Genomic DNA, 27711 nt, shown 5'->3' with positions numbered 1-27711 from the left:
CAGTAAGAGGGCTGGCTTGAAACAAGTGCAGGTCCTTGAGAGACCAGAGGTGCTCGGGAGGTGGTGAGGGGCAGGTTGGGAGCCTTGTTGCAGGAGATGAGTGAGCCAGGGGAAGGCAGAGCAGCAGTGTCAGTGAGGCACACAAGGGAGGAGCAGACTCTCCCATCCCCTGCTGTGGCCCTTCAGTGGCCTCCTATCGCTGGGGAGAAAATCCACACTCATACCCAAGGACGGCCTGGCCGGCTTCATCTCCTCCTAGTTGCTGGGTGTGCCACCCGCCAACTCCTGCAGTTCCAGGAATGGGCAGGGCTCCCTCCCTACCAGCTCCTCAGGCACATTTTGGGGGCAGGGTTTATGGGAAAATGTCGGGGAGGAGGGCAGGGGGTTACTACAGGCTACTGTATCTGTCCCAAATCAGGGTCAGGTTCTACCTGAAGATACTAGTGTTAGCTCTGAGTTCATTCCAGACCCGTTTATTTGATTCTAGAAACAGTTCCTATCAAAACCTGCTCTTTTTTTTTTTGAGACTGAGTCTTGCTCTGTCGCCCAGGCTGGGGTGCAGCGGCGCGATCTCGGCTCACTGCAACCTCCGCTTCCTGGGTTCAAGCGATTCTCCTGCCTCAGCCTCCCGAGTAGCTGGAACTGCAGGAGGCACCACCCCCGGCCAATTTTTGTATTTTTTAGTAGAGACGGGGTTTCGCCATGTTGGCCACACTGGTCTCGAACTCCTGACCTCAGGTGATCCACCCGCCTCGGCCTCCCAAAGTGCTGGAAGTACAGGCAAAAACTGCTTTTGAAACGCGTCCTAGCGTTTCTGGACAGCACCGGCCAGGAAGTCAGGAGGCTTGGTGCTGCTCCTGCGCCTGCCCTCGCCCCACGTCCTGGGCTTCGGGATCCCCATGGCAACCCCAGGTCCCGCTGGTTGTGAGGCTGCGGCCGGAACCCGGTCTTCCCTGCTAGGAGCCCGCGGGGGGCGACCCCCTGCAGGGCTTGGCCTGCTGCGGGAGGAGGGCTCGGGGAAGGGTGCGAGCCGGGCCCGAGGAGGCGCACGGCGAGTCCTGTGGGAGTGGGGGACGCGGGGGCGGCCCTGGCTCCGCCGCGGCACCTGGACCTCTACTTTCCGAGGTGAGCATTTGGGGGTCGAGGGCGTAGAGCGATCGCACCCTGAATGGAGCCCAGGGCAGCCAGCGACCTGTCCCGTGGCCCGCAGTCGTTACCGTCCCGGGGCGGCCGCCTAGGCGGGTCCCGACGCGGCCCGCGGGAGCTCGGGGTGCCCTCGCCAGCCGCTGCCATCTTGCCGCCGAGGGTTCCCTTAGCGACCAGCAACGCCCGCTTCCATTGGTCTTTGTCGCAAGGAGGGGTGTGGCCACGGGCCTAGTCCCTGAGCCCGCGCAATCTCTGGAGCGAAGCTAGCCGGGCCCGGAGCCAGAGGACGCAGCTGCGCCTGTGCGCGTTTCCGCCGCTGTCGTCTCTTCCGCCGAGAGGCCCGCCCGCCAACGGCCTGCGCGTCTGAGCCGGAAGCGGAAATGGTTGGAGCCCTTGGCCCCGCCCTCGCGCCATCTTGGGGGCCCTGGAGGCGGCGCCGCGGAGGACGGAGCGGAAGTGCTCGCTGCAGCTTCCCGGAGCCGGAGCGCAGCGCCTGCGGCCGCCCGTGCCCCGCCGTCCTCCTTCCCGCGGCCGTGAGGGAGACCGCGGCTCGGCCGTAGCGGAGCTGCGAGGTGCCAGGAAGGGCTGCGTGGCGCGGGAACGGCCGGGCAGCGCCGCCTCCGCTCCTTCCGGGCTGTCAAGGCCGCGGGCGGGCGGGCGGGGCCGCGCTGAGGGCCGGGCGGGGAGGGCCGTCGGGGCCCGGGTGGCCGCGGGGACCGTGTTCCCGACCCGCGGCCCTGAGGGGTACGGGTCGCGCCTCGGGGTCGGGCCCGGGACGGGGTGCTGGGGGGTGCGGCGGAGCCCTGGGGCCTGCGAGGGTCGGGGGAGCGGGAGAGGGGCCGGGCGGGGGCTGCAGCCCTCGAGCCACCCGGGCCGCATCTCGTCCGCATCCCCTGCTTGGCATCTGGGGGAAGCGGGCAGTCGCGGCCCCCACAGCGCTGCGAGTTGGGCTGTATTCCAGAGTAATGTGCCCTCTCCCCATCCTGCGTCCAGGTCAGCGCTTATCTGTAGGATTTAGTGTTAAGCTCTGGGGTGAAGGCGTTACTGACGGGCTGAAGGGAAACTAGTTACATCGGTTTTGATCGTATTCTAAATAGGCAATAAAATCATAAATTTTCCAGGCTGACTTAGTACTGGTCTGTGGCCCCACTGATAAAGGTATCGTTCGTTTCTCTGCCAGGTGTCTTACAGCACAGAGGGCTGCTTTCAGCCTAAGTACCTTCAGTGGGCTTTCGCCCTTTTCCCTTTATGAAGAGTAGAGACTGGCCGCTAGTCCTGGAAGCACTTTATTTTTGGTTGAGTTGACATTTCCCAGGAAGATGCAGTTATCCCCGTAAGTGGATAAAGGGTTCTCAGTAATTCAGACTCTCACATGGCTTCTGCCGTATGCCTGAGGTGACGGCGACGGCAGTAACAGTGTGTCAGAGCCAGGTGGAGATATAAGATGGTCAGGCCCAGAGGAGGGGGGAGCCCAGGCTGGAATGTGGCCTTGGGAAGAAGGAAGAGACGGGGTCTGGGAGGGCATTTCAGAGGACTGAACAACACCAGAGGCGTGAAGCTTGGTGCACGGCAGCCGGGGGCTTTCTTAGTCCCGGAGGAATTGGGGATGGGGACGTGAAGAGAAAGGCGGGACCCAGACTGTCAATGCTCCCGGACGCCAGGCAGAGGACTTCATCCTTTCCACGTGCAGAATGATGGACCACAGATGTGGATGAATGTGACAGGCCTGGAACAAGGCACATAGAGAGTCTTACACTTTCTGGCACGTCCTCATGGTCTCTGCTTGGACTGGTTTTATCTCCCTTTCTGTTTTGTTTGTGACCAGGCATAAAGCAGTCACCTTCAACAGGTAATTGATGGGCTGTCTACTATGTAATGGACTTCCAGGTGGCAGGGCCCAGCCCCGAACCAGACAAGGGACCCCTCAAGGAGCTTCATTCTAGCAGGAGAAAATTGAGAAGTAAACCAGAAAGGTATCAGGAAACAGTTGTACACAAAATAAAAATAGGGTGATGTGATGTAAGGGACTGGGGGTCAGTGTGGGCGGTAACGGAGGCCTCTGAAGAGGAGGTGGCCTTCAAACTGAGCGGAGAAGAGGACTGCAGGGGGGGCAGCTGCTGTGAGGGCTGGCCCTGATCCAGGAACAGGGCTGGCACTGCCTTGCCCGGCTCCAAGGGTGCTCCATGGGCTGCCCACTGATTCCTCACGAGAGCCTCGTGGAGAAGGCATGAGAGGTGCTGTTGTCCCATTTCACAGACTGGAACCTGAGGCATCCTGGAATAGCCTGTCCTAGTCACACTGGCAGAGAGTGGTAGAGCCAGGATCTGAAAGCAGGCCGTTGGAGTCCAAAGTTCACGTTCTTGCTCCTGCTGCCCTGCCTCAGGCTATTCCTGGCAATGCGTTCAGTCAGGGTGCAAGCTGTGTTTAGTATACGTGTGTGTTTGGTATACGTGTTGTGTGTGTCAGACAAGCAGAATTGGCTGATGGCGTTTTGAGTAGGTTTTCTACATGTTCAGTTGGAGAGTGAGAAGTTCTGAGCTTTGCCTAGAGAACACCCTTTGGCGGGAGAGCTGGGTATTTTCTCCCTGACATTACTCTCATCACCTCCAGTCCAGTAAAAGTGCTTTAATGGGAAACAGTCTGAGTAAAACAGGGAAACTTACAAGGAGCTATAGGACGAACAATGTGACGGGTGGCTTTCAGATGGCCTGGCTTTGGCCTAAATAGGGTGGCCATTCCAGGTGACGCATTTTAGTGTAGCCTCTATTTAAATATGGAGTTCTTTCAGTGGAGAGTAAAGGTGCTCCTCCTCTGTGTCTGGTTTACACGGCTCCGCGAGACCAAAGGGCCCCTCGGTCTCCTTGAGCAGCCTGGCACTCTGCACAGAGGATCCAGGAACGGTGTCATGGAGCCACATTCTGCACAGACTTGATGACGTGGAGGGAGCTGCCTGGATCACTTCAGTGCATCAGTTGTGATGGGAGAGCCAAGGCACTTGAGGGCGGGATTGCGTCTGGCCACCTGTTGCCTGCCACCTGAAGGGAAGATTTCCCCAGTGCTCACAGTGAGGATGGGACTGGAAGAGCGTTGGTTTCAGGAAGGTGCAGGTTCCGGCTCCTGCCCACTGCGAACATGCTGATGGGCCAGGGCAACTCTTTGGTCTTTGTGAGCTTCAGTTTTCTTATCTGTAAATGAGAACAATAAGACTGACCCCAGCTGTTGCTGAGGAATGATGTCTTTGCTTTCGTGTCTGGTATTTCTTAGAGCCTCATTTTACAGATGAGGAAACTGAGGCTGGCTGCGTGCTCAGAGGGTTTGCTGAAGGCCTCACAGCCGCTTAGCACAGGTGGGACTTTAAGCCAAACTTGAGACCAGAGTCTGTTTCTCCTCACTGCCCTGCCGAGGGAGCAGATGGGGGGTGGTGGGGGAGGTGAACGTCACCCCTGGCGTCTTCTCTAGCTCAGGGGCCAGGAGGCATCTCATCTTTAAAGTAGGAATGACAACCGGCAGGCCCTCGGTACTCAGCTGTGCTTTACCGAAGAGCGGCAGGTCCTGACGCCGTCTCCTCTCAGGAGTGGGGTGGCGGCGTGCTCAGCTGAGGAGCCAGGTGGCAGTCAGGCTTGGCTTGGCCTGCCCAGAAGCAGGGCTGTGGCAGGACCTTGGACACGTGGCTTCCACTGTTTGAGACTTGGTGAAATGGGGGTCATGATGCCCTTCACTTGAGCATCTGGGAATTAAGTGGGTGAACAGTGTGACCTCTGGCACCTGGGTTCTCAGGTGAATTCCTCATGGCATCACAGCAGTGTGTTGAAATAGGAGCAGATACGTTACCTCCGCTTGAAACTGGGACGCAGATGGATGGACTACCTGAGAGTTGTAGATAACATTTTCCTGTTCATGGGGTGGAGGACCTGGCCCTGAGAGGACAGGATCCCTCCTGCTCCTGCCAGACCAGAGACCCAGGACAGGGCGTGGAGCAGACAAGGTGCCTGGGCGGGGGAACCCTGAGGGATCCACAGAGGATGCGGTCCTTGGAGGGAGGACATGCAGTGCCACGTGCCATGGGCCAGCCAGTGGACCCCATGGCCAGCAAGGCTGCTCCTGGGGCCAGTGGGGTGGACAGTGCCGCTCACGCAGGTGACTGAGGTGCCAGAGTGGGAATGAAAACGCGGCCTGTGCTCCTGGGCCCATGCGTCTCACGCTGCCCTTCCGCTCCACGGAAGCCTGTGTACCTGCTACTTTTTCCTGAACAATTCATGGTAAAAACACAAATGGTATATGGACAAAATACTGAATGTGGAAGAAACCTACTTGACAGTGTTGGTGAAAATAGGGCCAGGATTTCACACCCGTGAATGCTTTTTACTGAAAAGTATTTTGTGTTTTTCTCCCAGTTACAGAATGTCTGAAGGGGACAGTGTGGGAGAGTCCGTCCATGGGAAACCTTCGGTGGTGTACAGATTTTTCACAAGACTTGGACAGGTTGGTGGGTTTTTTAGTAGATGAGTATAAATATTTGAAAAAGAAATGGGACTCCCAGCATTTTCGGGAAGGATCTGTTTGCTGGTGTTCCTGATGGAGAAGTTACTTCGCCTCAGGCTCAAACTTCCTGAAGACAGTGTTCTCTTCACTGTGAAGGGCCAGCTGTGGAGAGATCGGGCTCTGGGGCCACACGTGGTCTATCAAACATATGCGTTTTCTGTTTCTGTTTTCCTTTTACCAAGCTTTAAAAATATAAAACCCAGTCTCAGCTCCCAGGCAGGACAGACGTGGCCGTGGCTGCCGTTCTGCTCTTGCTGTCCCTCTCCCAGCCACCCACGTCCCCGGTGCTGGTAGCACCACCTGCCCCGTGTCAGCTCGGCGGTTCTGTCCCTGAGGGTGAGAGGCTCTTGTGTGGGCTGTGTGTGCGTTGCTTGGTGAGTGAGGGACCTAGAGCTGCCTTTGAACGCTGGAGTCCGAACCTCAGTGTCAGGAAAAGCTTGGGTCACCGGCAGTTCCAGATGCTGAGGATCCGGCTCAAATAAAAATTCATCACCTTAATTAAATCACATATGAAAAGCGATTGGCGATTAATGAAGTTGGGTGACAGGCATATGTAGGCTTCTATAATCTTTTTACTTTTGTGAATTTGGAAATTTCTCACAATTTGAAAATTAAATTTCTAAATTAAAAAACCATACACACGTATATTTGTAAAAATACATACATAAAACTAAGGGCTCCTTCGGTCATGTCCACAGCTGCCTGGATGCACACACATGCGGGTGTGGCTGCTGGGGCTCAGGCTGTGGCCAGTGGGCCTGGGAGCGGGGCAAGGCTGGCTGCTGGCTGCTGCAGATGGGGGAGCTGACCTGAGATGTGACGATAAGGGCTGTGCTGTAGGGTGGGGACTTTGAGATGCACAGTCCTCTCTTTGGGGTGAGGCTGGTCTTCCCCATAGTGATCCCTTGGGGCCAGCACAATGTCACAGTCTCCTAGGAGATTGTTTTGTAATAGTCTTGCTTAAGAGATGAACCTGCTTCAGGAATTATTGAAAATAAACTTTGGATTAATTGTAGTCACTTCTTTGTGCTGATACATAGATGATCTCTTGCTATTTTAACTCACTCTTTTAGCTGTTTTAAAAATTGAAAGCCAACCCTAGCAGAAGGTACATTTTGTGGCAGAGTCAGTACAGAAGTTACAGGACCTGCTTCATGCTTTTGGACTCTTGTCTTTCTAGATTTATCAGTCCTGGCTAGACAAGTCCACACCCTACACGGCTGTGCGATGGGTCGTGACACTGGGCCTGAGCTTTGTCTACATGATTCGAGTTTACCTGCTGCAGGTAGGTGTGGGCTGAAGTGACAAGACTTGGCTCTGTCCACGTTACCTGGGCGTGGTGTTTGTGGGGATGTTGTTGATCCAGTCTGTCTTGCAGGAAGTGGTCTCTAGTAATCAATTTTCAGCTAAACGCCAAATGTCAGAAAGATCTCAGTGACTGTCTTTAACGAACAGGGTTGTTTATGATTCACCCGGAGTCCCCTCGCCAGGCTTCTCAGTATACCCAGGCCGTCCTGAGCCCAGCCTGGCCCTGCCCTGGGCACGTCCAGGCCTGGACAGTGGAGCCGCTGGTGTCCCTCCGACCCTGCTGCATGATGCTCAGGACAAGGTTGCGCTCTGTGGCTGCCTCATTCCTTGGGTGAAGAGTCCATGCCTTGGGTGTCATGAATGACTCGGCGTCCAAAGGGTTTATGTAGCTTTTCCTGAGCTCTCCCTTGTGTGAGGCCAAAGCACAGTGCAGGTTGAGACGCCGAGTCAAGTAAGAGAGACAGTGACCGAGGGGGGTCTCGAGGGTTTCCTTCGTGTGTTTTCGGGCACCCCTAGGTCAGGTGATGTCGTCTCAGACTTCACCTGGGTGCTCCTTTACTTGCTGGTAAACACGGGGTTTCTAGGAGCAAAACTGTAAGATGGGAATTCTTCGTCGGTCTTTAGAGGAGGTTACATAATCTTATGTGCAGAGCAGGGCATGCTGAAAGCCTTGTCTGGGCTATTTTCTCCTCTGGGGACTGTAGAAGATACTTCCTTGTTTAAAAGCACACACCTTAATTTATTTATTTATTTTTGTTTTTAAATTGGAACTGGGTCCATTCTCTGATGGAAAGAATGACCTAGAAATCTTGAATCAGGGACTTCAGGCAGGAGCAGGGGGCGGGAAGAGTGCAGCACCCACAGGTCAGTTTTATTGCGTTCGAAACCAAGCTCGTGCCTCATTTGGCGTCTCTTCGGGTGTGGCCCTGCAGCCAAGGATGGACACACAGACATCAGTTAGCCCTCACATCTGGCGTTCAGCCGAGGATGGACACACAGACATCAGTTAGCCCTCACATCCGGCGTTTAGCCGTCTGACTGGAAAAGCTTTTAGGCAGAAAGACTTCTTGTTTGTATGAGAAAGTTAAAGCATTTATATTTTTATTTATTGTTTTGAGATGGGGTCTCACTCTGTCGCCCAGGCTGGAGTGCAGTGGCCTGATCTTGACTCACTGCAACCTCCACCTCCCGGGTTCAAGTGATTCTCTTACTTCAGCTTCCCGAGCAGCTGGGATCACAGGCATGTGCCACCATGCCTGGCTAATTTTTGTATTTTCAGTAGAGACAAGGTTTCACCATGTTGGCCAGGCTGGTCTTGAACTCCTGACCTCAGGTGATCCACCCGCCTTGGCCTCCCAAAGTGCTGGGATTGCAGGCGTGAGCCACCACACCCGACTGAGAAATTTAAGGCTTTTGAAATTGAGAATGCGGTTCTGGCTTCTAACGGGATATGCTTAATCATTTTAAAAATGAATTAGTTGCAAATAAGTGTGCTGCACTCAGGCATCTTGCCAAAATTCTCCCCACTTTTCATCTCTTGAGGAAGGCTTGGCATAAGCACACTTTTCTGGATTTCCCGGTTGTGGATTTCTTCTGGGCAAAGGTTTAACCCTCCTGGCAGAGTGTTTTTGGCAATGTGAATTGTCTGTTGGAGGAACATCAGCCAGCACGCCTCCAGTCACAGTTGAGAGTCTGTCTTCTGTTTCTGATGAAGCTGCTCCTGGGTGGGGCTCTGGGCCAGCATCGCTCAGGTGCCCGGGCCACCCGAGCCTGTGGTGTAGCTTGAGCATGTGCTTCTTGAGAAAAGCCTCCTTTTCTGCTGCGCTCCTTGTGGGGCGTCTGTGGCTTCAGGGATCACATGTGTCTAACTGGACCCTTGAAGAGCTTTGCTCATTTGGGCCCTTGCTTGTCCGCTTTGTCTCTGTTCCCACAGAGTATAATTTGAGATAAATTGTTACCATGGGATTTCACTGTATTTCCTTGTCCTTGCTATGAGTAAGTTTTGTGTTAAAACAAAGTTAGATCAGTTAACAAAGTTGAGAGTGAACCGGAGTGCAAACGTGAACTGGCTCAGGCTGATGGACGGTCAGAGTGCACCACTGACTCTCTCTCCTTCTCTTTCAGGGTTGGTACATTGTGACCTATGCCTTGGGGATCTACCATCTAAATCTTTTCATAGCTTTTCTTTCTCCCAAAGTGGATCCTTCCTTAATGGAAGACTCAGGTAGGGTAGCGGCTGTGCACTGGGCTGTGTGGGCAGGTTGGGCCTTTCTTTTCTGATGGGATTGCCCAGTGTCCTCTGGAAACACCCGAGACTCTTCTCTTGGGGTTGAAATGTACTTATAATGTTGGGTGATCAGGATATGTTTGTAGAATGACTCTTCAAACCTTCCTGACAGCCACGAAGTGGGTGTTCATTCTGTTTTCCCACTTTGCAGATGAGGAAACTGAGGCATACAGGGTTAGGTAACGTGTTCGAGGTCACATGGTACCACAGACAGTAGGGGTCTGAGGTGGACAGTCCGACTCCGGCCCCCGTCCCACCCCAGTCAGTGGTCCCTCTCAGAATCAGCGGAGGCAGCCATGACGAGGTTACCTTTTCCCGTAGCCAGAGGGTTCCACAGGCAGCTCACTGTGGTGCACAGAGACCACCGGGACCCTAATGCCAGCATCGGGTCGGGTCAGGCTTTGGGCGGCCTTCTCTGGTTTCTGAGGAGCTGTGAGCTGAAGTGTTCCTGGCGCTTCGTGCTCCACTATTGGAAGACTCACGCAGCTCCTGGGCCTGCCTGGGCCAGGTAGGGGCCCTGAGTTCACGCCTGACTGGCCAGCCCCAGGCGAGGAACAAACAACTGCATTCCAGGACGTGGTGGCCATTGAGGGAAAACCCACACGCAGCTCCCTGCCAGGACCCTCCTCGTTCTGGGGGAACCTGCTGTCAGGGAGTAGGGTATGCTCTCACTGTGTGGCCAGAAGCCTGTGAGTCTTCTGTGTAGGATATGTGATGAAAAGATTGCTGGGAACACAGCCCCTCTCTGTTGTTGCTGTTTGGAGGAGACTAGAAAATAACAAAGAGCCCCTTTCCTGTAGGCCTCAGTTTTCCCATCTGTAAATGGGGAGCGGCACCCATCCCAGTGGGGGAGGTGGGGTGAGAGTGGGCTTGGCACAGCTGCTGGTGGGACAGGCCTGGCGCCCGGGTTCCACGGTCAGCGCATCCTCGGCCCCGCCCTGTTCTCTGCCGCTTGCTTTTTATGTTAATTTGCCTTTGTTTTCTTCTGTGCCTTTACGTGGTGCAGCTGACGTGTTCCTGGATGTTTATATGTGGTTGAATTCTTTGTGCATTGAAAACGTGTGGAAGTCTAAAAACATTCTGATAGCACCTTCTGAAAGCAGTGAATTGGATGTGTCAGTTGACCACAGACCCCCGTTTTCTCGTTTTCTCTGGTTAAACGACATGAATCTCGGTTTAGATTTGTGAGGCCTGCTAGTCCAAAGCCTTGAGGGGAAAAGGTATAACTGTGATGGGAATGAAAAGAGGTGCCCTCCCTGATGGTTGCTCTGCCTTACAGATGACGGTCCTTCGCTACCCACCAAACAGAACGAGGAATTCCGCCCCTTCATTCGAAGGCTTCCAGAGTTTAAATTTTGGTGAGCTAATTCTTCACGGTATTTGAAGAGAATTGTGCTCAAGGGTGGCTGAGACTGAGACTACACTGATTTTTGTTCAAGTCACCTGAAAGATGACTGCTGTGCTGGGCTGGGCACGGGGAATCGCAGGGGCTCTCTGTAGAAGGCCACTCACTACCTTGCCGCATTCTCTTGGTTTCAAGTCAGCACCAGTGCCCTGGAGGCTGAGTCTGGGATGGAGTGCGCACCGGCTCCTGTGGTCGTGGCCTGGGGAGGGCAGGCCCTCCGTCCTCCCTCCTCCTCCCTTCCTCCCTTCCTCCCTCCTCCACCCTCCACCCTCCCTCCTCCTCCCTCCTTCCTTCCTCCTCCTCCCTCCTTCCTGCCGCCTCCCTCCTTCCTGCCTCCTCCTCCCTCCTCCTCCCTCCTTCCTCCCTCCTCCCTCCTTCCTGCCACCTCCTCCCTCCTTCCTGCCTCCTCCTCCCTCCTTCCTGCCTCCTCCTCCCTCCTTCTCCTTCCGTCCTCCCTCCTCCTCCCTCCTTCCTCCCTCCTCCCTCCTTCCTGCCGCCTCCTCCCTCCTTCCTGCCGCCTCCTCCCTCCTTCCTGCCTCCTCCTCCCTCCTTCCTGCCTCCTCCTCCCTCCCTCCTCCTCCCTCCCTCCTCCCTCCTCCTCCCTCCCTCCTCCCTCCCTCCTGCCTCCTCCTCCCTCCTTCTCCCTCCTTCCTCCCTCCTCCTCCCTCCTTCCTGCCGCCTCCTCCCTCCTTCGTGCCTCCTCCTCCCTCCTCCTCCCTCCGTCCTCCCTCCTCCTCCCTTCCTCCCTCCCTCCTCCTCCCTTCTCCCTCCTCCCTGCCTCCTCCCTCCCTCCTCCACCCTCCCTCCTCCTCCCTCCTTCCTCCTCCCTCCTTCCTGCCTCCTCCTCCCTCCTTCCTCCCTCCTCCTCCCTCCTCCCTTCTTCCTCCCTCCTCCTCTTCTCCTCCCTCCTCTTTCTCCCTCCTCCTCCCTCCTCCCTCCTTCCTCCTTCCTCCCTCCTCCCTCCTCCCCCCTCCTCCCTCCTTCCTCCCCCCTCCTCCCTCCCTCCTCCCCCCTCCTCCCTCCCTCCTCCCTCCCTCCTCCCTCCTTCCTCCCTCCTCCTCTCTCCTCCCTCCTCCTCCCTCCTCCCTCCTTCCTCCCTCCTCCTCCCTCCTCCCTTCCTCCCTCCTCCTCCTCTTCCTCCTCCCTCCTCCCCCTCCTCCCTCCTTCCTCCCCCCTCCTCCCTCCTCCTCCCTCCTTCCTGCCGCCTCCTCCCTCCTTCCTGCCTCCTCCCTCCTCCCTTCTTCCTCCCTTCTTCCTCCCTTCTCCTCTTCCTCCTCCCTCCTCTTTCTCCCTCCTCCTCCCTCCTCCCTCCTTCCTCCTTCCTCCTTCCTCCCTCCTCCCTCCTTCCTCCCTCCTCCCTCCCTCCTCCTCCCTCCTCCTCTTCCTCCCTCCTCCTCCTCTTCCTCCTCCTCCCTCCTCCCCCCTCCCTCCTTCCTCCCCCTCCTCCCTCCCTCCTCCCCCCTCCTCCCTCCCTCCTCCCTCCCTCCTCCCTCCTTCCTGCCTCCTCCTCCCTCCTCCTCCCTCCTTCCTCCCTCCTCCTCCTCTTCCTCCTCCTCCCTCCTCCCCCTGCTCCCTCCTTCCTCCCCCTCCTCCCTCCTCCTCCCTCCTTCCTGCCGCCTCCTCCCTCCTTCCTGCCTCCTCCTCCCTCCTTCTCCCTCCTTCCTCCCTCCTCCTCCCTTCCTCCCTGCTCCTCCCTCCTTCCTGCCGCCTCCTCCCTCCTTCCTGCCTCCTCTTCCCTTCTCCTCCTTCCGTCCTCCCTCCTCCCTTCCTCCCTCCCTCCTCCCTCCCTCCTGCCTCCTCCTCCCTCCTTCCTCCCTCCTCCTCCCTCCTCCTCCCTCCTTCTCCTTCCTTCCTCCCTCCTCCTCCCTCCTTCCTGCCGCCTCCTCCCTCCTTCCTGCCTCCTCCTCCCTCCGTCCTCCCTCCTCCTCCCTTCCTCCCTCCCTCCTCCTCCCTTCTTCCTCCCTCCCTCCCTCCTCCCTCCCTCCTCCACCCTCCCTCCTCCTCCCTCCCTCCTCCTCCCTCCTTCCTCCTCCCTCCTTCCTGCCGCCTCCTCCCTCCTTCCTGCCTCCTCCTCCTTCCTCCCTCCTCCTCCTCCCTTCTTCCTCCCTCCTCCTCCTCTTCCTCCTCCTCCCTCTTTCTCCGTCCTCCTCCCCCCTCCTTCCTCCCTCCTCCCTCCCTCCCTCCTCCCTCCTTCCTCCCTCCTCCTCCTCCTCTTTCTCCTCCTCCTTCCTCCCCCCTCCTCCCTCCTTCCTCCCCCCTCCTCCCTCCCTCCTCCCCCTCCTCCCTCCCTCCTCCCCCCTCCTCCCTCCCTCCTCCCTCCTTCCTGCCTCCTCCTCCCTCCTCCCTCCTCCTCCCTCCTTCCTCCCTCCTCCTCCCTCCTCCCTTCCTCCCTCCTCCCTTCCTCCCTCCTCCTCTTCCTCCTCCCTCCTCCCCCTCCTCCCTCCTTCCTCCCCCCTCCTCCCTCCTCCTCCTCCCTCCCTCCTCCCTCCTTCCTGCCTCCTCCTCCCTCCTCCTCCCTCCTTCCTGCCTCCTCCTCCCTCCTTCCTCCCTCCTCCTCCCTCCTTCCTGCCGCCTCCTCCCTCCTTCCTGCCTCCTCTTCCCTCCTCCTCCCTCCGTCCTCCCTCCTCCTCCCTTCCTCCCTCCCTCCTCCTCCCTTCTTCCTCCCTCCTCCCTCCCTCCCTCCTCCCTCCCTCCTCCCTCCCTCCTCCTCCACCCTCCTCCTCCCTCCTTCCTCCCTCCTCCTCCCTCCTCCTCTTCCTCCTCCTCCCTCCTCCTCTTCCTCCTCCTCCCTCCTCCCTCCCTCCTCCTCCCTCCCTCCTCCCTCCCTCCTCCTCCCTCCTCCTCCCTCCTCCTCCTCTTCCTCCTCCCTCCTCCCCCTCCTCCCTCCTTCCTCCCCCCTCCTCCCTCCCTCCTCCCCCCTCCTCCCTCCCTCCCTCCTCCTCCCTCCTTCCTGCCTCCTCCTTCCTCCTTCCTCCCTCCTCCCTCCTTCCTGCCGCCTCCTCCCTCCTTCCTGCCTCCTCCTCCCTCCTTCTCCCTTCTTCCTCCCTCCTCCCTCCTTCCTGCCTCCTCCTCCCTCCTTCCTCCTTCCTCCCTCCTCCTCCCTCCTTCCTCCCTCCTCCTCCCTCCCTGCCGCCTCCTCCCTCCTTCCTGCCTCCTCCTCCCTCCTCCTTCCGTCCTCCCTCCTCCTCCCTTCCTCCCTCCCTCCTCCTCCCTTCTTCCTCCCTCCCTCCCCCCTCCTCCCTCCTTCCTGCCTCCTCCTCCCTCCTTCCTCCCTCCTCCTCCCTCCTTCCTGCCTCCTCCTCCCTCCTTCTCCCTCCTTCCTCCCTCCTCCTCCCTCCTTCCTGCCTCCTCCTCCCTCCTCCTCCCTCCGTCCTCCCTCCTCCTCCCTTCCTCCCTCCCTCCTCCTCCCTTCCTCCCTCCTCCCTCCCTCCTCCCTCCCTCCTCCTCCACCCTCCCTCCTCCTCCCTCCTTCCTCCTCCCTCCTTCCTGCCGCCTCCTCCCTCCTTCCTGCCTCCTCCTCCCTCCTTCCTCCCTCCTCCTTTCTTCCTCCCTCCTCCTCCTCTTCCTCCTCCTCCCTCCTCTTTCTCCCTCCTCCTCCCCCCTCCTTCCTCCCTCCTCCCTCCTTCCTCCCTCCTCCCTCCTTCCTCCCTCCTCCCTCCTTCCTCCTCCTCCCTCCTCCTCTTCCTCCTCTTCCTCCTCCTCCTCTTTCTCCTCCTCCCTCGCCCCTCCTCCCTCCTTCCTCCCCCCTCCTCCCTCCCTCCTCCCTCCCTCCTCCCTCCTCCTCCCTCCTCCCTCCTCCCTCCTCCTCCCTCCTCCTCCCTCCTCTTCCTCCTCCTCCCTCCTCCCCTCCTCCCTCCTTCCTCCCCTCCTCCCTCCTTCCTCCCCCCTCCCCCCTCCTCCCTCCTCCTCCCTCCTTCCTGCCGCCTCCTCCCTCCTTCCTGCCTCCTCCTCCCTCCTCCTCCTTCCGTCCTCCCTCCTCCTCCCTTCCTCCCTCCCTCCCTCCCTCCTTCCTCCTCCCTTCCTCCCTCCTCCCTCCCTCCTCCCTCCTCCTCCTCCCTCCCCCCTCCTTCCTGCCTCCTCCTCCCTCCTCCTCCCTCCTTCCTGCCTCCTCCTCCCTCCTTCCTCCCTCCTCCTCCCTCCTTCCTGCCGCCTCCTCCCTCCTTCCTGCCTCCTCTTCCCTCCTCCTCCCTCCGTCCTCCCTCCTCCTCCCTTCCTCCCTCCCTCCTCCTCCCTTCTTCCTCCCTCCTCCCTCCCTCCTCCCTCGCTCCCTCCTCCCTCCCTCCTCCCTCCCTCCTCCCTCCCTCCTCCACCCTCCCTCCTCCTCCCTCCTTCCTCCCTCCTCCTCCCTCCTTCCTGCCTCCTCCCTCCTTCCTCCCTCCTCCCTTCTTCCTCCCTCCTCCTCCTCTTCCTCCTCCTCCCTCTTCTTCCCTCCTCCTCCCTCCTCCCTCCTCCTCCCTCCTCCCTCCCTCCTCCCTCCCTCCTCCTCCCTCCTCCTCTTCCTCCTCCTCCCTCCTCCCCCTCCTCCCTCCTTCCTCCCCCCTCCTCCCCCTCCTCCCTCCCTCCTCCCTCCCTCCTTCCTGCCTCCTCCTCCCTCCTTCCTCCCTCCTCCCTCCTTCCTGCCGCCTCCTCCCTCCTTCCTGCCTCCTCCTCCCTCCTTCTCCCTCCTTCCTCCCTCCTCCTCCCTCCTTCCTCCCTCCTCCTCCCTCCCTGCCGCCTCCTCCCTCCTTCCTGCCTCCTCCTTCCGTCCTCCCTCCTGCTCCCTTCCTCCCTCCCTCCTCCTCCCTCCTCCTCCCTTCTTCCTCCCTCCCTCCCTCCTCCCTCCTCCCTGCCTCCTCCTCCCTCCTTCCTCCCTCCTCTTCCCTCCTTCCTGCCTCCTCCTCCCTCCTCCCTCCCTCCTCCTCCCTCCTTCCTGCCTCCTCCCTCCTTCTCCCTCCTTCCTTCCTCCTCCTCCCTCCTCCCTTCTTCCTCCCTCCTCCTCCTCTTCCTCCTCCCCCCTCCTCCCCCTCCTCCCTCCCCCCTCCTCCCTCCCTCCTCCCCCCTCCTCCCTCCCTCCTCCTCCCTCCTACTCCCTCCTTCCTCCCTCCTCCTCCCTCCTCCTCCTCCCTCCTTCCTCTTTCCTCTCTCCCATCCCCAGCCTTGTGGCTCCTTTTGGCTGGCAGAGGGGGACTAGCCTTCTCCTGGAGTCATTTTTGAGAGGGGTTTGAGCCGAGGTGTCGGTGTCTGCACGGGTAGGCAGAGGTGGGTGGCGCAGCCGTCAGAGGGACGGGAGCGTGTGCATCCGTTTGTCCTGTCCCTCATACCCCACTCTGGGAGCACAGGAGGAACCCAAGTCTGTTGGATCAGTAAACTGAAGGAGCCTGCTGAGCTCGTGGGGCTCCACGCCTTGACTTTGCAGCCGCAGATGGAATGTGGTGCAGAAAGATCAGGGGCCCTGGAAGCCACCAGAAGCTTGGACTAGGAAGGGAGAGCTGAGCCTTCAGGGCCGTGGCATCTGTTGGCCATGTGCTGGGACGGGAGGGAGCACTGGTGGCCATGCCACAGTGACAAGGTGAAGGCCCTGGATGGTCCACAAGACACAGCCTGGGTTTCTCTCCAGATTGCAGGCCCAGCCAGCAGGCATGGGGCCCCCAGCCTCAGTACTGATGCTTTATACTTTGTGTAGTTTTAAGAAGAATTGTGTCTTTCAAGGGAGTAAGAGAAGGATGTTTCTGTGGTTAGGGCAGTACATGTCTGTGAGCTACATGCAAAGGGTCCTGCTGCTGCTGTGCCCAGGGTAGACCCCTCCTTTCCACAGGGATGCTTCTGTTTGCGGGGACGGTCGGTGCAGCTGCAAGGCTGGAGGCGGCCGGCAGGTGCCCGGTGCTGGCTGCAGATGCGGCGCTAACCCTCTCTCCCCACTTGAAGGCATGCGGCTACCAAGGGCATCCTTGTGGCTATGGTCTGTACTTTCTTCGACGCTTTCAACGTCCCGGTGTTCTGGCCGATTCTGGTGATGTACTTCATCATGCTCTTCTGTATCACGATGAAGAGGCAAATCAAGGTAAAGCAGAGGCGCTGCCGCCACGCCGGCCGCAATCGCTGTTCTGTTACCCACAGCATTGGGGGAGCTGTGCTGGGCTGTGGTGGGTGGTGGCAGTCTGCCTGGTGTGAATGTGGAGCTAAGTGGCACCATCTTGTGTGTGACAAGGACACTGCTCCGTTCCCCAGCACGGCCGGCTAACTAAACGGGGAGCGCAGCTGTGGGAGCGGGCGGGCTCTTGGTGGAAACTTTGTGGAAGCCGGGTGGGAGAGCCCCGGCGAGTGCAGTGTCCCGGTGGCTCCTCTTAGGGTGCCCAGCGCCCTGTGCCAGCCTGCCCGAGGAGGAGGGCGTTAGGGGGAAATTAGCTGAGACTGCGGACTGTGCCCTTGACGGTGTGGCCTTCGTGCCGTGGGCCTCACTCTGTGCCCAGGGTGTTGGCTGCAGAGAGGGCCCTGGGCCACCTCACATCCCCCTTGCCCTTCCTCCACGGGAGGCTCACGAAGCACTGGGATTGATGGGGTTTCAAACCTAGGCCTCGTGGGCTGTGGAAGGTCTTGCTGTGTTGATGTGGGCGCAGGAAGCCACTGGGGCTCCGATTCCACTTGTCTGATGTATAGAAAAGATGGGGGACCTTTGGCCGCTCAGATTTGGGGACAGTGTGACTGACTGGAGAGCGGTTGTGCAGTAACTGAGTCTGTGTTTCTCCCCCCAGCACATGATTAAGTACCGGTACATCCCGTTCACACATGGGAAGAGGAGGTACAGAGGCAAGGAGGATGCCAGCAAGGCCTTCGCCAGCTAGAAGCGGGACTGAGGCCGCCTCACGTGTTGCAAGAACAGTTTTCAGCCATTGTTAACAATGCCTTTTTTCTTCACATAAAGTAGTTGATTACGAGGGAGTCAAATTTTCTTTTTAAAAAGGAGCTTCAATGATTTGTAACTGAAATATCAGGTTCTAGAAGAAACTGGCGCTTAAACCAAATCGCATGGATTTCTTTTTCAGTGACGTTCAAGTGTTTCTCACGGATGGAATTCTAGTCAGCTGCAGGCGGGAAGCCAGGCGGGTGGAGCCCATGGGAGCAAGGGCGAGTGGCCGGTCCCCGCTGTGCCAGGTGGGCAGGCAGGAGCAAGGCCTGCGAGGGAGGAACGGGCCGCTCCCCGCCAGCCGCCTTCCCCAGCAGCCGCAGGTGGTGCCAGCCACTCCACAGAGCCCGAGGGATGATCTAGCCTGATTCCTGCGTGTCCGAAAGAACTTAACGTTTTAAAGGTGATTGTCAAGTAACTGTGTGGGGTTCTAATGCCAGTTTCCTAATTCCATCTCACTGGAGATGTTTAAAGTTGGCCTCTATCCTAATGACTCAAAACTTTGTTCTTAACTACTATGATTGCTTTTGAGGGCCCGGAATTATAAATATATATTATATTTTAATTGTTTGAGATTATTTTGACACATTTCCTTGATACGTAGAGTGTTTTGTTTTTAATTTAAATCTGTCCTCATGCAACCCTCCATGAGGGGCAGCGAAGCTGGCAGGGAGCAGACGGCTTTGTAGGTTCAGCACTCGGCCCCCCACTGCGGGAGAGGCGGAACCCACTTGCATGTCAGCGTTTTTGATTCGAGAAAAGAAATACTCTCAACGTTTTACCAAGTGATTTTACCTCCACCTTTACTAAAGTCTTTATCTAAAACATGGCAGTCGCTGGACACAGGAAAGCCCACCTTTTGTTTGGCCTTTTCGAAAGGTGACCCATATTGCACAGCAGAACATCCCAGCTGTGGTCCCAGATGAGACGCTGACATGCGAGTGAAGGCCTCTCCTCCTGGGCCCCGGGCTGCGCAGGCTCCTCACTCTGGGCGGTGTTTCCTGTCTCAGAATTGACACGGTGAATGCTTAGTGTCTGGATTTTCTTGTGCCAGTGTTTACATATCTGACATCGAGCTCTTCTAAGAGGCCATGTTCAAGCTTGTGTGTCCCTGACCCAAGATAGCCAGTGCTGCTCCCAGGTGGTACTTCTGGTACCGTGTTGAGACACTTGGGATTCTCAGACTGCGGACAGGAGTGTTTGTCATTTTTCATACTGTTTTCTTAATAAGCGCTCAGGCCTAAGGTGTGACAGGAAGTCGCATGCGCTTGGCCAGAGCACAGTGAAGCAAAGGACTGGGTGCTGATGGATGGAGCCACGGCGGCATCTGCCCACCCGGCCGCAGCCCCCAGTGCCTCTCCTGGTGGTCCTCCCAGTCTAGAGGGTCACAGCCCCCCCGCCCTCCTCCGTCTCTGGCAAGCTGACCTTGACTAACCCAGGAATACAGGGTCATCCTCATTCCTAAGTAAGTCAAACAGCAAGACATGGTTTGCGCGGGTCTTTGCTGGAAGCCGGTCCTGCTGGCCAGGTGTTTTACGTCAGCAGGCAAATGTGGCACACACCCTCGAGGCATTTTAACACTGCGCTTCAGGAAATCTCAAGTTCCATCTTGTGTTAGTAACGTACCCACATTTTGCTGGAGTTAGTTTATTAAAGATGCCTACGGCGAACTCTCTGGCGCAGGTTAAATGCAGTTTTGAAAACCTGGAAACATCAAATGGAGGCGGGAAATAGGCTGGGGCCGAGCTGAGGGGCTGAACACAGCAGTGACCATGGGTCAGCAGGTCGCCTGCCCAGCAGGCCCCCAGGAGAGGGCTCGGGCGCCCCTGGCAGCCCCCATACCCCCAGGACCTGGCTCGTGAGTGCGTCTGGGTCAGGAAGAGACCTCTCTGTGCGTCTCAGGCTGAGATGCAGATTTCTGTTTTCTAAAACTGGAAGCGACCTTGACGTGTATTGAAGGTGTGCGTGCCAAATGCTTCCGACGGAGGTGCTGGCCTTGGTTGGTTTCTCTCTGCCCCGTGTGGTCAAGTCCTGGGGGATGTGCTCTGCCCAGCCACCCTCGGGGAGAGCAGCGCCGCCTCCCATGGGGCCGTGGGGCTGCTGTTCTCACCGCACTGGCTGAAGCCACCCGCCAGCCTCCGTGCCCCACCCCACCCAGCACGCACTCATTCAGTCCATTGCCTTAACACAAGCCTGATGAGGCCATTTTCTCACAATATAAACGAATAAAGTGTCTTCTGGCCTACTTCTGAGTTACTTCTCAACTGTATGGTTTGGGGAAGGGAGGGAAACCTAAAATCCCGTCCAAATAAGTGAAATTCCTGAAGAAGTGGCTGAGTCCTGCCAGGTTGGGGTTAGGGAAATGTTGTGGGTTCAGGCGCCCCTCCCAGGGCTGAGAAAGCGCAGCCAGGGACAGCTTTCTGTTCTCTCCCAGGGTGGCTAGGTTAGTATCTTACATGACAAAAAACTGAGAGTGTTCTAACTTCTGTGCAAGCAAGGTTAATCCTGAGACTCAATCTTGGCGTTCGGACTCCCGTAGAGGTCATGTGTGTCCAGGCCCACCCGGGCGCCGGCTCAGCGGTAGTGCCGAAGGTAGATGAGCTTCTGGGGAGGGAACTTCTCCCGGCAGAGGGGACACTCCGCCTGCGGAGAGGAGAAAGGGGGTCACAGCAGCTGGGGCCACTGGGCCATGCCCATCCCCATCGGCATTTCTTTTCCTGTCCACATTCTCTGCACATGACACACAACATAAATGTTGTATTTCCTTCAACTAATGACCAAGAAAGCCAGCCTTTTTTTCAGAAGGCCGAGTCCCAGTGGGGGCTGGGGCGGGGCTGGGGGCGTGGGGCTCAGGGTGTGGGGCTCGGCCGGGAGGTTCCCTCCTGCTCCCGCAGCTGACACAGCCCAGGAAGCCCAGCTCCTGGGAAAGCGTGCTGCTCTCACCCTGCCGGCATCTTCGGTGGGTGTGAGTCAGTGTGCTAGGCTTTTCAAGTGTGGTGAGGACCCCGGGAGGAAGGGTGTGCTGGGGTGTGTGGCACAGGCGTGGGGCCTTTCAGGGCTGGCCACTACCCCAACCTGCATTCGGCAAAGCCTCAATACACGTGAATTTGGAACTTTAACCCCCGCAACGAACCCACATCTGACCTACCTGGGAGCCTTTAAAAAGATGCCCACCTCTGTACCCTCAAAACTGGAGGGTGCTCAGAGCCAGACTCCCCACTTCTGCTGCAGCCAGGTGCATCTTGCTGGCCCAGCCGCTGACCACCCCAGGACCCCAGCAGGCTCCCACCTCACCTTGCTGCTGCACCACGCGGTGATGCACTCCCAGCAGAACAGGTGGCCGCAGGGCGTGGCTGTTGGGTGCCTGCGCTCCTCCAGGCACAGGGTGCACAGGGGGTTTCTGGAAATAGCTCTCTCCTCCAAGGAGGCCCTGGGGAAGGTGGGGCAGAGCGTCAAGGTGGGTGCACCTTACAGGTCCTTGTGAAGTGCCCAGGACACCCCCAGCCCCCATGTGTGGCCCCCGCACGCACCTGCGGTGAGACAGGCCGCGGTGCAGCCTCCACTCCTTCCTGGCTCGCTGCCGCTGCCTGAAACCGTACAGCTGCAGCCCCACGGACAGCACCAGGTGCAGCAGTGAGACGACCCCCAGCAGCCTGTAGCTAACACGGGCCCTCAGGTCCTCTCCGGGCAGGCTGCGGACACGGAGCTGTAAGGCAGATGGCGCCACACTCATCAGGACCCTGAGGGGATCTGGCCTCAGTGCCTGCTGGGAGGGTCACACGTTCAGTTGGCACAGAGCGCGTTAGAACCAGGCCTCTCACTGGCACGGGGAGTGCCCGGCAGAAACGATCAAGCCAGGGGGCAGGTTCAGGGAGTCTGAGGTGCCTGCTTCGTAGCCTAGCATGACGGAGAGGCCTGAGCTCCAGACCAGCCTTGGCATCACCAGTGCAGAAAGAGTCTTAGCTATGAGGCTGGCAGAGCAGGTGAGGATGTGGGGATGTCCAGGGACCACCTCTCAGAAAAGGAGGCGGGGAGCGGAAATGTGGGGCTGCAGACGCTGCCCACCAGCTACCCTGCTACAGGGACCGAAGCCCCAGTGTAACAAGGCACATGGCCCCAGGGACACTGCTGCCACCCTCCTGCTGGTGACACAGGTAGCTTCTGACCGTGCCACTGAAGGACAGCTGGCTGCCATCGGCTTCCCGTGTCACTTTCCACTGGCTGGGAAATGGAGACAGCCAGACAGCCTCGGCCCAGGGCCGGGAACCACATACAGAGGTGGCAGGTCACACAGCCAGCATGGGCCCTGGGTGTCCAGCCACTTCCTGGCTGTCCTAGGAGAGAGGGAGCCTCCCATCTGGTTTGAGCCCCACTTCCATGCCCCTGTCACAGCAGCTCATCAAATCCCTCACCAACATGGACGGGGCAAGAAACCACATCAAATACGCGAGTGAGGCTGGGTACGCTGAGGACGAAGACCTGACCACTGGCTCTGCGACGAGGTCACGGTGGCCTCCTGTTTAGGGTGTGTGTGGAGGCGGGGTTGCCTGGCAAGTAGGGGCTGAGGGGACCAGTGCAGCTCTAGGGACAAAAGGAAGGGGGTTCCTCAGAGGGCTGTTCTGGGAGGAGCTCATGCAGTAGTGGCTCTGGTGGGCCAGGGACTAACGCTGTGGCAGGTGGACATGGTGGTGGGACCACGGGGGAGGCTTCGTTGCTGAATCTGGAAGCAGGGGCATCAGCTGGGGGTCAGGATAGGCAGAGGTGCCGACGGCTGCGGAGGGGAGAAGGTGGGAACGGCCGTCTGATGGGGCAGACTGCTGGGCCAGGCAGGGGCGAGGGGTGAGGGGCTGGGGCCGGGGCTGCAGTCCACGCTCCCACACTGTCTGGGAGAAGCTGTTTGTTCCCCACAGCAGTGACATAGGCAGTCACGGGCCCAGGTTCAGGGATCTGTGGTGAGGCGTGACCCGGGGCCCCCCGGTCAGTAAAGAGCTAAGCGCAGGGCCTGGTGTCCATGAGGGGCTGCAGCAGGAGATCATTCTACACTTAGGGTCTGGACTTCCTTGGATCTTTCAGCCAAGTGTAACTAAACAAAATCTGCTTTTTTTCCAAGCAGAGGATTTGGGTTCCTGCCTTGACACAGATGCTGGATGTAGAACCCTGTTGGCTGAGAGGCCTGGAGGGCCAGCTCTGTGCATGCACCCGAGTCCAGTGGGGGTGACAAGGGCGGCCTAGGCAGCTGTGCCCTCAGCGCCTGCTACTTACGTACGTGATCCCCGCGAGCCTCTTGGCCAGGTGGTAGAAGACGCCGTGGATGTAAAACCAGGCAACGTGCAGCCGCTGGAGGCAGGCGAGGCCCTGTCTGAGGACGAAGACCGCCCGCAGCAGCGCCCTCCTCTGCTGCTCAGTCAGGGTGGCCGTGTGGTGACGCATCCAGCGCCGCGCCCCTGAGCAGCCACGCCCACCTGGCCCCAGGCTCCCCTGCGAGGGTCGCCCACTGTCGGGGTCAGCCTGCAGCTCCTGCTCCAGGGGGAGCAGGGCCTTGTCCAGCAGGTAGGGCAGGACAGCATGCAGCGTCACCAGCACGCCACGGCGCAGCGAGGAGGGCACGTGTATCCGCGATGGGTCCACCTGGATGATGCTGACGTACTCCTCCCCCAGGGTCTGGTAGCCTGCGAGGAAGAGGATGGGTATGTGGACCCTGAGACTGCTGCCGCGGGGACAGGCTCCCGGCGCCCCTGCCAGCCGACCCTCTGCTGGCTCCTGTCAACAGCCCCATCTTGTCGCCCTTGAGCCCACTGCCACCCCGTGCTGGCTGAGGCCAACATGACCTTCTGTCGCTAAGCCCACTGTGACCTCAGGCAGCACATGACAGGCCCGGCCAATGGCTGCCCTTGGCTCCCAGGGCCTTGGCTGGCCAGTGTCCCTCGCTCTCCTGGCTTCTCCCCGAGAGTCTCTGCTCTTTCCCCTTTCTCCCTAGCTGTCCCCGCCACCTACCCCAGCCCAAGCACTCGGATCCAGTCCCATGGCTCTCCACCAACCACACAGCTGGCACCACCCGATTTATGCCCAGCCTGGACCTTACTTGTGAGTGCCAGCCATGCAGGTCCGCCACCTACCTGACATCGCCATGTATCCTCAGATGAGCACCCCAATTCCACCCCTGCCAAGACAGCTTTCAGCGCCCCCACCCAGAAAAGCCTGCTCCCCGTTTCCATCTCTGTGGATGGCAACGCCAGGCCTCCGGTTCCTGAGGTCAAGCCCAAGGGGCACCCTGCATGCACCTTCCCTGTGTGTTCCACCCCCTCGCTGCCGCCCCTGCTCTGTACCACCACCATCCTGTGGGGGACTGTCACAGCCTCTGTAGTCTCCCTGAGCCCAACTTTGTCCCCTGAGGTCTGGTCTTAGCTAGTGGTCGGCCTCTCCCCTGCCCACGTCCCTGCAACGCCCCAAGCCTCGCACAGGGAAAGCTATGGGCTTACAAAACTCACGAGCCCCCTGGGGTCATTCTCCCAAACCGCCAAGGGCGTGTTCTTTTCAGGGCCTTTCCCGGCTGCTTGCTCTGCCGGTCTGGAAAATGCTCTCCCCCAAGACGTGGTCTTTATTTCTGAGAGCCCCTCACTTCCCAAGATGCTCTGTGACGCAGCCACATCTGTCTCCCGTCCACCGAGCACACCCTCCATGGCGGCAGGATGCCCGGGGCGAGCCCCTCGTAGGGAACCAGGCTGGCACTCGGTGGTCCTTGCTACATGCTGAGCTGGGGTTGGGAGCCTGAGAGCCTCTGTCAACAACTCCCTCTACAGGATGGTGACCAGCCTGGGCCACAGACCCACCACTGCTCCACCAGGGCACTGTCACACGGGCACTGCACCCTATGACATGGCACAGCACTGTGACTCACTGGTGCCACCAGGGCTGGCCACTGAGAAATGGGTCTCAATGGCACCCGGGGTAAAGTCTTAAACAAAGATCCCCAGGGACACACAAAGGCTGGAAAAGTCGGCTCCCTGCTGGGAGCAGATGCCTCGCCTCCCTCGGAGCAGTACCTCCTGCACTTCCCTGAAGCAACCTCACCCAGGCCAGCTCCAGGAGCTTCTCATACTGCCTGGCAGCCCCCCGGCCACCGTCCCCAGACTTGGTGTGTGTGGCTGCCCTCAGTCCTGAGGTCCCGTGGGAGCTTCTACCTGCAAGTGTGGTGAGGCCAAAGTAGGCCACATCTGAGAGCAGCTCAACCTCCTTCCTCCACTCCAGCCACTTCCTCGCACCTGAGAGGAGAAACAGTATTAGTCCGGGGGAGCTGGTGGGCATCCCCTGAGGATGAGGGACCACAGTCCTCCCCCAGTTGTCTAGGCCCAGATCCAGTCCCACCCCTTCCATGAAGCCAACACTCACTCCCTGGCCTCCCTCTCTGCTTCTGTCTCCGGAGGCACCACCTTGACTTGCCTTAGCGTGAGCTGCAGACAGTCTGCGAAGAATCTCCCACCTGTGCTCATCTCTTGCTCCGGGATTCCCCTGAGCAACTGTTCTAGGGCCTATGAGGGCCACATGGAAAGATGGTCTGGGGTATTAAGATTACAGGCCAGAGGCCAACTGTCTAGCATCAAAAAGCAGCTCTCCAACTTGCTGGCTGTGAGGTCTTTCTGGAATCTCAATTTGCTCATCTATCAGAAGAGTATTAAGTCCTACTTGGAGGGATGTTTGAAGATTCAATATTTGTAAAACACTGGGAACAGTGTCTGGCACAGGGTTAAGTGCCAAGTGTATTGTAAAACAAGTAAGTACACACACAAAAAATTCTCATCATGTCACTCTCCTGTTCAGAATCCACCAATGGCTGCCCACCTGACACCCATGGGCCTCCCGGCACGGAGCCTGGCTGTCCTCTGATATTTACCCATGCTCTTCCTGTCCCATGGCACTGTTCCTGTGGCCACGACACCCCCACCACTGGGCTCTAGTGCCACTGCTCCCTGAAACGTTCTGCTGGGAGTTCATGCCTTTAACGACTGCCTGCCCCACCCCCCAAAGACTTGATGGCTTTGCCTTTTTTTTTTGAGATGGAGTCTCACTCTGTTGCCCAGACGAGTGCAGTGGCACGATCTTGGCTTACTGCAACCTCCACCTCCCGGGTTCAAGTGATTCTGTCTCAGCCTCCCAAGTAGCTGGGATTACACGCACGCGCCACCACGCCCTGCTGATTTTTGTATTTTTAGTAGAGATGGGGTTTCACCATGTTGCGTAGACTGGTCTCGAACTCCTGACCTCAAGTGATCCACCCGCCTCGGCCTCCCAAAGTGCTGGGATTACAGGCGTGAGCCACCACACCTGGCATCTTTTTTTTTTTCGTTTTTTAATCGGTGATGGGGTCTGGCCCTGTCGCCCAGGCTGGAGTGCAGCGGCACAATCATGGCTCACTGCAGCCTCATCCCTCGGGCTCAGGCGATTCTCTTGCCTCAGCCTCCTGAAGAGCTGGGATTACAGATGCCGCCACCACGTCTGGCTAATTTTCAGATTTTTTGTAGAGACGGGGTCTTGCCATGTTGCCCAGGCTGGTCTCAAACTCCTGGGCTCAAGCGATCCTCCCGCCTCTGCCTCCCAAACTGCTGGGATGACAGGTGCTGCTTCATTGAGTACACTGGCTTCCGTACTCAGCTCACGGCCTGGTGAGGCAGGCAGGGCCTGGCTGAGCCTACACTGCGGTCAGCAGGGCGAGGGGCCTGGGCTGCTGCTCAGGCCTAGGAAAGGCCGGGGTCAGTGTGAACGGGACCGAGGTATGAGGCGTTCGCGCCGCGGGCGCTCTGACCCGTCTGCTCACAGGGGAGGATCGGAGGGAGGCTTGAAGCACTTGCCAAGGCCTCACACCTGGAGGGCACAGAGTCTTCCCCAGCCACTGGCGTCAGCTGGACCTGCCCTGAGCTGGGGACGGGAAGGGCTTGGGCGGGAACTGGAGGCCCACGCAGGTCCCCCGCGGTGTCTGCGGCCTGTGCCTCTGGCGCCACCTGGTCAGGGAGGGCAGGAGGTGCCCCGCACATCCCTGAATGGCCGCAGGGCAGGCGAAGGAGACTGCCGGGTCCCAGGTTGTGGGACGGGCCCAGGCGACCGTGACCACACACGGCAGACACCCCGCCTCCATGAGGGGCAACACCCCCTGGGCCGCTCGCGAGGACGTCCGGCCGCGCCCGGCCCTCACCCGCCAGGCTGTGCAGGGCGCCGCCCGCCGCGCTCCGCAGCCCACCGCGGTAGTACTCGTCCTTCTGCGCCGCGCGGATCACCTCCGGGGGGCTGGCGGCGGCCGGGGCCATGGCCGCGGGTTCGGGTGGTCCCGAGAAGCCACGCCGGCCACGCCCACGCCCAGACGGGCGAGAACTGATGACGGCACGACGTGGCTCTGCGTGCGGCGCAGACCTCTGCGTCAAGGTGCTGGGGCGGGGCCGGACTGGGGCTGGAGGCGGGGCCAGGGCCCGGGCGGAAGCGGGGCTGGAGTCCGAACCAGCGCAGCGCGGGGCGGGGCAGCGGGAAGATAGTCGGAGGCGCAGGGCGGGGCGGAGCGGGGCGGGGCCCGCGAGCCGAGGTGGGGGCGGGGCACGCGCGAGGGGCGCTGGCGAGGCAGCGGGACGGGCTCGCGGCCGCGTGGCTGCGGCGCCCCCGGGGTCCTACGCTGCCAGGGGCCCCTGCTCTGCTCCCTGCACGTCCACGGGCCGCCCTCCCACTGGGGACAGCGCTGCGGAGTGGAGACGCTGCAGGCCCATTTACGGCTGGGGAGACGGAGGCTTTCGCTTGGGTCTCCGGGAAGCCGAGCTCCCAGCGCCGGCCGCGGCGGTCCCGCCCTCGCGCCCTCTGAGCTGCGCGGGCTCTCAGCGCGGGTTGGCCAGTTCCGGGGAGCCGGTCGGTTTGGGGGCCAGAGGGGCACGAGGCGAGACCCGGGACCTTCCAGGCCCCGAGCAGCCGCCTTCCCCAGTAATCCTGAGCGAAAAGCACACGGCCGGCTTGTTGTGGACGCCCCCCTGGTGCCCACGGGAGGCAGGGCCTGGCGGGTGGGGGGCAGCCGGGAGGCCGCCGCGTGGTTCCAGGGCGGGCGGAAGGTGGCCTTCCACCCTCCACCCTCCACCCTCCACCCTGCCTGGCCTGAGCCCCGCAGGTGCT

General features: G+C 59.4%; 3 protein-coding genes across 34 annotated transcripts in view; 1 reads left to right on the top strand and 2 right to left on the bottom strand.

Moving 5' to 3' along the window:
- Positions 1-1511, bottom strand: part of MORN1 (MORN repeat containing 1) — a 74774-nt gene extending 73263 nt beyond the window's left edge. For 4 of the 16 annotated variants that reach the window (XM_016952530.4, XM_016952532.4, XM_054661962.2 and 1 more), the window contains exon 1: positions 1218-1507. In XM_016952530.4, the coding sequence (XP_016808019.2) occupies positions 1218-1293 (76 nt within the window). In that variant the 5' untranslated portion in view covers positions 1294-1507. Of the gene's footprint in view, positions 1-1163 lie in introns of all 16 variants that reach the window. The other 12 variants (XM_016952514.4, XM_016952517.4, XM_016952541.4 and 9 more) reach the window with 5 other exon arrangements.
- Positions 1044-19816, top strand: RER1 (retention in endoplasmic reticulum sorting receptor 1). 15 transcript variants are annotated; one of them, XM_063806071.1, is made up of 9 exons: positions 1528-1718; positions 2327-2479; positions 3034-3119; positions 5541-5628; positions 6869-6973; positions 9121-9220; positions 10563-10641; positions 16593-16728; positions 17420-19816. In XM_063806071.1, exons 4-9 carry the CDS (start codon positions 5548-5550, stop codon positions 17507-17509), a joined length of 591 nt encoding a protein of 196 aa, XP_063662141.1. In that variant the 5' UTR covers positions 1528-1718; positions 2327-2479; positions 3034-3119; positions 5541-5547; the 3' UTR covers positions 17510-19816. The 15 variants fall into 15 exon arrangements, with proteins under 15 accessions (XP_016808055.1, XP_063662129.1, XP_063662141.1 ...); XM_063806063.1 differs by having other exon boundaries at positions 1533-1718; positions 2972-3119; XM_063806097.1 differs by having other exon boundaries at positions 1579-1718; positions 2972-3119; positions 16483-16728.
- On the bottom strand, positions 18358-26976 carry PEX10 (peroxisomal biogenesis factor 10). Of its 3 annotated transcripts, none has more exons than XM_063806042.1 (6): positions 24961-26900; positions 24753-24833; positions 22834-23240; positions 21102-21277; positions 20866-21001; positions 18358-20214 (listed from the first exon to the last, which is right to left on the bottom strand). In XM_063806042.1, the coding sequence occupies exons 3-6, from the start codon at positions 22999-23001 to the stop codon at positions 20146-20148; spliced, it is 549 nt and encodes a 182-aa protein (XP_063662112.1). In that variant the 5' UTR covers positions 23002-23240; positions 24753-24833; positions 24961-26900; the 3' UTR covers positions 18358-20145. The 3 variants fall into 3 exon arrangements, with proteins under 3 accessions (XP_063662112.1, XP_063662114.1, XP_513729.2); XM_513729.8 differs by having other exon boundaries at positions 19203-20214; positions 26759-26976; XM_063806044.1 differs by lacking the exons at positions 24753-24833; positions 24961-26900 and adding an exon at positions 24051-24410.
- Positions 26977-27711: the final 735 nt, after the last annotated feature.

This window comes from Pan troglodytes, chromosome 1, assembly GCF_028858775.2.
Source record: "Pan troglodytes isolate AG18354 chromosome 1, NHGRI_mPanTro3-v2.0_pri, whole genome shotgun sequence".
Classification (NCBI taxonomy): Eukaryota; Metazoa; Chordata; class Mammalia; order Primates; family Hominidae; genus Pan; species Pan troglodytes.
Note: the sequence above shows the minus strand (reverse complement) of the source record. Positions and strands in the feature narration are given on the sequence as shown.